General features: G+C 46.1%; 1 protein-coding gene across 3 annotated transcripts; it reads right to left on the bottom strand.

Moving 5' to 3' along the window:
- Positions 1 to 3,607: 3,607 nt before the first annotated feature.
- Positions 3,608 to 9,521, bottom strand: SVBP (small vasohibin binding protein). 3 transcript variants are annotated; one of them, XM_014867329.3, is made up of 3 exons: positions 9,416 to 9,521; positions 8,561 to 8,710; positions 3,608 to 4,036 (listed from the first exon to the last, which is right to left on the bottom strand). In XM_014867329.3, the coding sequence occupies exons 2-3, from the start codon at positions 8,672 to 8,674 to the stop codon at positions 3,950 to 3,952; spliced, it is 201 nt and encodes a 66-aa protein (XP_014722815.1). In that variant the 5' UTR covers positions 8,675 to 8,710; positions 9,416 to 9,521; the 3' UTR covers positions 3,608 to 3,949. The 3 variants fall into 3 exon arrangements, with proteins under 3 accessions (XP_014722815.1, XP_070366234.1, XP_070366235.1); XM_070510133.1 differs by having other exon boundaries at positions 9,360 to 9,476; XM_070510134.1 differs by having other exon boundaries at positions 9,332 to 9,468.
- Positions 9,522 to 10,071: the final 550 nt, after the last annotated feature.

Genomic DNA, 10,071 nt, shown 5'->3' with positions numbered 1-10,071 from the left:
CTGCTGCCTGCCACAGTGCCTGGTGCTCAAAAATGTTTACTTTGGAGATGAATTGAATTAAACACGACACATAAAATAACTAGAATAGTGAATGATGTGTAAAAGGGGTTAAGTAAATGTTAGATCTCTCCTTCTCTCCCCTCTAGCCTTCCTCCCTTTCTGTTAGATAACTTTCCATTTAAAATAACAGTAACAATAATAGTTAACATATATTTAGCCCTTCTTCTGTGCCAGGAACTGATCCTTGCACTTTACTATTCCACTTAATCCTGCACACAACCCAACGAGGGAAGCGACGATAGGCTTAAGTCAGAAGTTCTGAAAGTGTTTCTGACACCTTTTCAGGGCTAAAACTATCTTCTTAATAATCCTAAAACCGGGACTGAAATGTCGCTATTGACATTTTGCTAATGGTGCAAAGCAACTGTGGGTAAAGCTGCTGGGACCTTGGTGCGAATCCAGGCAGCGGCACTAAATGGTACTGGTTGTCTCGAGGAAAAACATTGGTTTGAGTCTGAACTGAACTAGCTGCTTTTCTTATGAAACACCAAAGGATGACTGACAGACAAACTAGGGTTTTTCAGACGTGGTTTTCTTGAAATATGAACTGGGTGAGACTGTCTCTTCAAGAAAAAACAGTTCTTGTTGCCAAGGATAAAATTTGAGCATTTAAGTGAGCATTAGAATTTTGGAAACTTGTATCCACTACCTTGACACTGACAGTTTTCCAATACTCAAAGACAGTTCTTTTTTGAAGAAGAAGAAGATTAGCCCCCAGCTAACATCCATGCCCATCTTTCTCTACTTTATATGTGGAACGCCACCACAGCATGGCTTGAGAAGTGGTGCATAGGTCTGCGCCCAGGATCCGAACTGATGAACCCTGGGCCGCTGAAGCAGATTGCATGAACTTAACTGCTACACCACTGGGCTGGTCCTTACTCAAAGACATTTCTTTTTTTTTTTTAAAGATTTTATTTTTCCTTTTTCTCCCAAGGCTCACTGGTACATAGTTGTGTATTTTTAGTTGTGGGTCCTTCTAGTTGTGGCATGTGGGACGCCACCTCAGCGTGGCTTGATGAGCGGTGCCACGTCTGTGCCTGGGATTCAAACTGGCAAAACCCTGGGCCGCTGAAGCAGAGTGTGCAAACCTAATCACTTGGCCACAGGGCTGGCCCCTCAAAGACATTTCTGATGTGATCAGTGGGGATATTAATGAATATGTTTTTGTTTGTTTTTTGGTGAGGAAGATTGACCCTGAGCTAACATTTATTGCCAATCTTCCACCTTTTGTTTGAGGAAGATTGTTGCTAACATCTGTGGCAGTCCTCCTCTATTTTGTATGTGGGAAGCTGCCACAGCATGGTTTGATGAGTGATATGTAGGTCTGTGCCTGGGATCTGAAACTGTGAACCCCAGGCCGCTGAAACGGAGTGCATGAACTTAACCACTATACCACTGGGCCAGCCCCATTATTAATTTTTTGATGCAAGCCTTCAAAAACATCTTCTCTTACCTCTGATAAACTGGGAATGGATCACATCAGGGCTGAGGCATTTCATGCAAGTAAGCAGAAACGATGTGTTCTAGTTTTCATTGATTATGCTTCTAAGAGCCTTAGCATTTGTGCTGTTCCAACTATGGATACAAAGGCCTCTGGAGCCCTTACCTTGGCATTTCTCAGGTAGGAGATAAACCATTTCGTTCTTTAAAATGTGAATAAAAAGATGATCCATTCCTGTCTTGGTTCAGGTATCCTCTCATTTCTCAAACTTTTTTTTTTTTTTTTTTTTACCACAACCCACAGTAAGAAAAAACTTTGACCTCAAATGCAGTATACACATTCGTAAGTGTATATAAACCTGAAACAAAAGCTTCATGAGACAATATACTTACCACATGTGATATTTTTTAATCTATTCTATTATTTCATTTAAAAGAAAAGCTGGCCACAATTTATTAAACTGATTTTACAAACGCTTACAGTTTGAAAAACTGCAACACTAGAACACCTCTCTAGAACAGAGTGTGCCCAGGGCTGATACACGTTAATACAAGCAGTTCCCAGCTAAGGATCAGAATCTTTCCAGCCAACACTCATGAAATACTTGGTTCTGTGAAATCTGAAACATTTCTCATGAAACAAGGTGTCTGGGAAGGGAAGTAACATTTACTGAGTATCTATTACACACATTACCTTATTTATTTCTCAACCAGTGATCCTGAGAGGAAGAAAATACTATTCCATTACATAGATGCGAAAAGTGAGGCTTGGAGAAGTTAGTAACTTATCCAGCATAGAATTGGTGCTTGAGGAGCTGGCCCTGTGGCCTAGTGGTTAAGTTCGGCGTGCTCTGCTTCAGTGGCCTAGGTTCAGTTCTGGGTGCAGACCTACACCACTCATCAGTGGCCATGTTGTTGCAGCGACTCACATACAAAATAGAGGAAGACTGGCAACAGATGTTAGCTCAGGGCGAATCTTCCTCAGCAAAAAAAAAGAAAAAAAGAATTGGTAGTTGACCCCAGGTCATTTGTCTCCAAAAATTGTGCTCTTTCTAACACACGACAGCATTTCCTTAGGTTTATGACAACAGCTCACCCCAAACCCCTACTCCTCCAAAAAACAAAACCAAAAAATTTCCATTCACTCAAATTCAGCAGGATACCACAGAACTGAATTACCATTTGTGGGGATAATTTATGTAGAGATTATCCTTATTTTTGGGCTCTCCCCAAAACACATTCCCCTGCAGTGGTAGCAAGTTTCTTACACCCCATTAACGCCCCAGTTTACTCCTAAAACAAGCCACAGCAATGGGAACAGAATTCTCAGCGACTTCAGAGGCAGCAGGGAGACAAAGAGGAGCGGGGGACCACTTAAGACGTCCCAGCACCGGCTGGGAAAACGCAGGCATTTCCAGTGCGGAGAGTGAAGGAGGTAGCAGCGTTTGGCTCTTTTGCTATAACTGATGATCTGCCTCATCTCCACACATATTCCACTTCATGACATCCTTCTTCCCCCTACTCCGGAGGAATAGCTGGAAATGAAACATCCTGAGAGAACAGCCTCTCCTTTTGCGCAGCATTAACATAATGCCAGCGCTAGAACTGAGGTATGAGCCACCATTCCTGACGCCAACGTCTGCTGCAGAAACAACTTTACATTTCCACACCCAAGATGGCGGGCGCATGGGTCCAGCCTGAATATTCCCATCATCAACCCATTTCTAGGCCTGGTAAAGTAGCCCCCAAAATGAAAAACCCAAAGCACCTGCACCCCTCTCCCTGTTGGTGCACGCCTGCCGCTGGCTGTCTACATGCGCAAAGGGAGAAGGGTCCCAGCTTCCAGCCCCAACCCTGAGCAGCGGTTCACCTGGGAGTAAAGGGTCGCGTATTTATACCTGTGTGGCCAAAATCTTAGGGTCTGTGAGGTCTCCAGGAAGAATGAGAACTGGAAGCAGTCACGGTCTTTCTCTCCTCTCCTGTCCACTCCCCTCCCGAGGGAGAAAGGGTGCCCTCTGCTCACCTCAACTCTTCTTACCCCGTACAGTCTTTTTGAGGGCACTTTCTACGGCTAGGCACCCCCAAACTAACGTATGAGCAAATGAACATTTTATTAGAATTTTATTTGTATTTTTGGAGAAGATTTAGTTTCACAAGAAACTGATTTTTCTCAAACAATAGAAAAAGGTTAAAAAAAAAACACAAGGATCTATTGTCTTAGAAGAATAAAACAAGTCTCTTCAGCAAGCATTGGGCCAATTCAGACTGGAGAAACCAGTGAGGCAGAAGTGACATAGGCAGTTCAGATGGATCCAGTTTTAGGAATAACACAAATGTCTTCTTGCCTAGTTCTGTAAGGCTCCAAATGGGCCATCTCAGCTTAAACCTGGTAAGAGGCTCACAAACGAAGCCTCCAGGGCCCCATCTCGGTGGACGCAGGGGCGGCTCACTCTCCGGGAGGCTGCATCTGCTTGCAGAACTCATCGAACTGCTGCTGCTCCAGCTCTGTCATGACTCTGTTGAGAGCATAGATCTGACGGGCAGAAAAAGAGAGGTCAGCAATGGACGCGGCTGCTCGGCATACCTTCAGACACAACAGGCCGGGTCATTTGAAAATCCCAGAACCGCATCAGTAATGCAGGCACAGTGATAAGCGAACAGCAGAGGTGGAGATGAATTCTATTTGGGGAATCATGAAAGAAGAAGGGAGGCAGGTGGCTTGCTCTGACTTTAAAGGATCAGCAGGATTCGAACAGGTAGAGATTGGGGAAGGGACATGATAGGTGCGGGGGGCGGGGATTATGATTAAATAAATATAATGGAAAAGTATAAGATTAGTTCTGGAAACTTCAAGTATGCTTATATACTATGAAGGCTATTACAGAGTGGGAGTTGGGGAGCTGGAGAAACCCAGGAAAGTATGTTGGGGTCGTAGATAGCTGCTATGCCAAGGAATCTGGACTTATCAGTCCAGCTCTGGAGAGCCAGCAAAGGCAAGTGGGCAGGGGAGCAACCTGATTATCGGTGCTCTGGGAAAGAGAACTGGAGACTGTGTGCGGGGCGGAGTGAGGGGAGGAGAGGTCACAGGCCGCTCAGGAGGCATCTCTGACAGCAGTCCAGGAAGGAGGGGAGGGGAAGGTGACCTAGGCAGGCAGTGGGGGTGGAAAGAAACCGCAAAATGTACTGAGGTGAAAGGCAGGGTACCCACCTTGTTCCTCAGCTTGCAGCCCTCCATCAATCCACTAAGAACAGAAACATCATAAAACTTCCCAATTTGTGGAAGAGAAAAACAAAGGGGTATGTTTATGTGTAGGGGATATAACTTGATTAATTAAAAAGAAGACAAGGGGGGAACACAGAAACTGAGAAGTGAGACAAATGGGCAGTGCAAAATAAGAGCAGAAATTAATGAAAAAGCAACCAAATGTACAATAGAGAGGATCACCATAACTGTGAGACAGATCTTGGAAAACACTGAAGAAAACCCTGCAAACCTCTGGCGTGACCGATCAGCTCAAAGGGAGTGGACACAAGAAAACATGATTAGAATTAAAAGAAAACATAATTACTGGTACCATGGAGATTAAAACAAAACATGCACTTTGTGTCAATAAGTTTGAAAACTTAAATTCCTAGAAAAAGTAAAAGGATAAAAACTGACTAGGATAAATAGAAAACTTGAATGATCCTATAATGGTTTTTTTTCCAAATATTTTTTTATTGTGGTGAGATCCTATCATCTTTAAGGAAAATGAAATTCCACAGTGATGAAAATAGTTACAAACACCACCACAAGTGATTCTCAAAAAGCATCATACTGACAGTTAAAATGGTTAAGTTTTATGTTATGTATATGTTACCACAGTAAAAACAAATAAATAAATTAGAATGGTTAAACAAAAGATGCTGAGTGAAGAGAGCCAGTCACAAAATATAGTAACATATATAAAGTTCAGAACCCCCCAGATTTAGACAATATATTGTTATGCTACAAAATATTATTTAGGGGTAGACAGAGAAGTAGTAAATTAATACAGAACAGCAAGGGAGTGATTAGAGTAAAATTAAGGAACGAGGCCGCTGCTAGTGGGAAGGCCTGGGGACGTGCCGAGGGGGCCCGAGGGGCTCTAAGTTGTGGGTTGCGTTCTATTTCTCTAGTTGGGTGTTAGGTACAAGGGTGTGTTTTATTCATATTCTCTAAGCTGCACACACACATTATACGTATACTTTTAACACATATATGTTTTTTAAAAATCCTCATCCGTGCTTTAATGAGCATTTGTAATCTGCACATTACTGTGCTGAGACTGAGAGGACATTAAATAGCTTCTTGGAGACCCCTAGATCAAGGAGGCAGACTGGTGGGAGAAAGGGGAAAATCAAAGAAAAAAGAAACTTAACATGGGTCAGGGGGTCCGAGCCAAGGAATGACAGACTTTCAGGAAGAAAAGGGCCCCCAATAGTGTCAAATGCTGCTTCAATTGCCAAATGTACCTTCTGCTCCCCTTCACCCCTCACATCTCTCCTTCACATGGAACTTTCTGGAATGTGGCATCTTTGCAGAACTGAATGGGAACTGTGCCTCTTCCTCCCCCGAAGGGGTCTTGTCACATTCCTGTGTTAGGAGACTGCATTCCAGGCAATGCACATAAAGAACGCAGCAAGGCAGCTGTAAGGCGGGCGCAAAAAGCAGGAGGCTAAGGTCAGAAGATCTTAGCTCGCAGTCCTGCCTGCAATCTCGCATTAACGACGGATTCTGGTCACATCGCTTCACTTCAAAGTGGGGATAATACCTTCTCCCTCACAGAGGTATTTCATCTATCCCCACCTTATTCCAGGAAGGATTTACAAAGGTGAAAATGGGAGTAACAATAATACCTGTGTAACAATAACGAGCCCTGGGGTAAGGATACATGTGGCCGTGCATGTCAGGTTGGCCCTGTGCCCGGCACATCTGAAGTGCTCAACAAGGGCTAGAGTGCAACTCCAATATTACATTTCAGCCAGTCAACATAAGCATTGTCAGTTGTTCAATTTAGAGTCCACACAACAAACACAAACCGACCACATGAAGCACAGATGCCTACTAACAATCGAGGCCCGTACTGAGCGCTTTCTCAGTGCCAGGCTGTGCTAAGTGCGCGACATGTAGCATTTCTGTTCCTGACAACAATCCTGTGAGGCAGAGATTGCCATCCTCATTTCACCAAGGAGGAATCGAGGAACAGCAGTTCAGAGAGGTTACGCATCTTGTCCAAGGTCACAGGGGAAGAAGTGGGGTTTACGGAGGAGCTGGGACTTGAAATCAGACAAGTAAATCTGACCTGTGGAACCTCATGGGAAGGGCGTCAATAAGGACACGAACGACGTCCTGAACAACACCTGTCCCCATAGCGTGCACAAAGGAGTGTCCTAGGGCTGCTTCTTACAGTGGCCCTCAAATGTTCGCCAAAGGGCCCTGCAGTAAAACCATCTGGGGGCAGGATCCAGCAGGGGCGGGGAGGTGAAGGAGAGGGGAGGACAATTTGTTGGAATCCAGGTCCACAGCTTCAGACGGTCTGTCTTAATCCAAAGGCAGATTTCAGTTTACAGATTAACTGCAAACACACTATTACATTTACTTACCATGTTTACTCTCTGCCTCCCCCACCCAGTGCAGCTCCAGAAGGCAAAGATTCTTCCCTGCCTGTGCAGTCATGGGTCTCAAGTTCCCACAACAGTGCCTGGCACACGGGAGCCGCTCAATATTTGTTTAATGAACGGATCAAATTAACAAAAATTTAAAATCTGCCACTAGCAAGTGTTGCAAAGGAAGTGAGGAATGAGAATTCTCTTCCACTGCTAATGGGGGTGCAAACTCGGACAATTTCTTTGAGAGCAATTTGGCAATGTTTAGTAAAACTGAAATGTACCCAGTATCTCTACTTGTAGTTACATAAGCCCTAAGAAATTCTAGCACAGGTGCCAAAGGAGACACCTAAAGGTTTTTCATTAAAGCAATGTTTGCAAAAGCAAAAAAACTACAAATAATGCAAATGTCCATCACTGGAGGAACACGTTAATACACTAAAGTGGATTCATAAAAGAGACTACTGTAAGCAGTGTGAGGAATAAACTAGATTCTTATATTAACATGAATAGTCTAAAAAACATAATGTAAGCAAAACGCAAAACAAAACGTGGAACTTTATTAATTTAAACATTTAAAACACAAAAGAACATTGTATCTTGTTGAAGGATATCTATTAATATATTTGAGTATAAAAATATAAAAAAAAAAATAGTGGTTGCCCATAAGGAGGAGTAAAAGGGTGTATGACAGGAAAGGGGCAAAGGGGACTTCAAATTTATATGTAATTTTTATTTATCTTATTTCAAAAAGACTCCAGGCAAATACGACAAAACATTAACCATTACCAATCTGGGTGTTGAGTACCCAGGTCATTGTTGTAACAGTCTATTTTTCTGTGTTTTTAAATTTCTTACAAAAAGAGAGAAAGAAATGAACAAAATGAACAGAAGGAGGGAAAAGAGTGTAGCAAGCTTTTTCCTGATATTAAATACTGAAAATACCCACATCTGGACGTGGTTCAACAGAGGCAGGGTAAACCGCTTAAGCTTTTTATTCTCAAGTTGATTGTAAGTGTTGACAGAACAAAGGAACACACTGGTGGGAGCTGAGCTTGGGCCTCCACTTCCTGGGTGTGAGCAGCCCCTCTCTGGGTGAAATCCTGCACATCTGTGCCAGGGGGTGTCTGACATCTGCTCTCTCACTCTGAACCCGCCCTTGCACACCCCTTCTCTTTCTTCTTTCCCTCAGGTCCCTCCCACAGAGGCCAGGAGTCCTCTGGAGACCTGGGACTGGCCAGGCTCTGACGCTAACTGGCACGTGACTCTGGGCTGCCCCTTCATCATTCTGGCCCTCAGTGATCTCTCTAAACCTGGCGAGCACCTGTTCTGGCAGAGGCCAGCAGGGCCCCATCACAGCTCTCCTCTCTGCTATTTCTCTATTCCCGCATCACCTCCAGCAGCCCACAGGCCCCCTCCTCCATCTCACCTCTGCTCTTTGTCTCTGCTTCAGCTCCTGCTGAGCTGACTTCTGCTTGGCCTTCTCAACTCTGCTGACAGGTTCTTTAACTTTGGATTTTTCTTTACGTGCAGGTGGATCCATGACTCGGCTTCTGAATACTTCTTAGTCAGCTCTGACCTGGATGGTACAGAAAGAGGCTGACTTAAAAAAAAAAAAAAAAAAAAAAAGAGAAAGAACTGCCAGTCACTCGCTCAGCCCCTTCTTTGACAGGTGAGGCAGAGCGGCCCGGTGGAAAGGGCGCTAGATTTCGAGGAGCAGGACCTGAGTCCCACCGCCGCGACCTCGCTGGGCGTCCCTGGGAAAATCTCCCCACACTGAGCCTCAGTTTTCTCTGTCCGCAAAATGGGACAACAGTCCATTCCCTGGCCTCCTGCCAGAGCTGCCCTGAGGTCCAAATGAAAAGGCCCACGTGGAAGCGCTTCACACACTGCAGCGCGCTGCACCCAGCGTGGGGCTGTGTAACCGCGAGGACCCCCAGGCCCAGGGGGACCGGCCAGGCGAGGTCTCGAAGCGGGGCGGCCCGAGCCTCGCTCCCTCCCGGGCCTTCGGGCCACGGCTTCCCCACGGCCGCCCCGCCGGACAGTTACATCCCGGCTCGGCCGCAGGGTCCCCGCCCCCGCACGGGCCCGCCCTCCGCCGCCCGGCCCGCCCTGGGCCCCAGCCCGGCCCCAGGGGAGGCCGCCCCTCCCGCCGCTGCCCTTTCCGGGTGCGAAATGGCGGCGGGCGGCGCGCGGGCACCTGCGCCTTCCCTCTCCGGCCTCCGGACCTTGGGGCCCGCCGCGTCGCAGACACGGCCCACGCGGGGATCCCCGCCAGTTCTACCTCGGGGCCTGGAGTCCCGAGCCCGCCGCGCCTCGGATTGGGCGGGGCCGGCGCCGGGGGCGGGGCCGGGGGGGTGGAGCGGCGGGCTGGTGCGCCCCGAGGCCCCGCCCACAGGCAGGGCCGCGCGTGCGCAGAGAAGCTGCCTGGACTCCCAGGGAGGGCGCTGGGGTAGGGGCCGTTAGGAGTAACCAAAGCTTTTCCTGGGAATATATCCTGGGACAGCCGCTAGACTTGGAAGGGCGAGCTCTGAGACCTGGGACTGGAATTGTAATCTTCTGAACCTCAGTTTCTTAATTCCAAAAGCTGAGACGGTGATTGCTGCCTTCTTGATTTACAAGCTTATTAGGAAGATCAAGTGAGATGCTGTTTGCCACACTGCTTTGAAAAAGGAAATTGTGACAGAAGCACGGTCAATATAAACATAGAGAAACGTTCAAGTTCACTGATAATTGATAATTTTACAGTTACGATTTTGCAAATTAAAATAGCTGGCTATCATTTTTCATTTATTAGATTAGTAAGGATTGAAGAAAGTCGTAGATAAGTGCTTTGACAACAGAAATCTTGTGCAATCTGATAATAACAACAAGAACAATAATAATAGCTACCTCTCTTCTGGGCTTCCAGGCACTGTTTTTAGAGCTTCACATTTATTC

This window comes from Equus asinus, chromosome 5 (assembly GCF_041296235.1).
Source record: "Equus asinus isolate D_3611 breed Donkey chromosome 5, EquAss-T2T_v2, whole genome shotgun sequence".
Classification (NCBI taxonomy): domain Eukaryota; kingdom Metazoa; phylum Chordata; class Mammalia; order Perissodactyla; family Equidae; genus Equus; species Equus asinus.
Note: the sequence above shows the minus strand (reverse complement) of the source record. Positions and strands in the feature narration are given on the sequence as shown.

What these genes read in the sequence shown, in the direction of transcription:
- SVBP (XM_014867329.3), bottom strand. Translation starts at nt 8,674, where the DNA reads ATGGATCCACCTGCACGTAAAGAAAAATCCAAAGTTAAAGAACCTGTC. An exon ending in AGCAGAGACAAAGAGCAGAG is followed by an intron (nt 4,037 to 8,560) that starts GTGAGATGGAGG and finishes TCTGCCCGTCAG; the next exon opens with ATCTATGCTCTCAACAGAGT.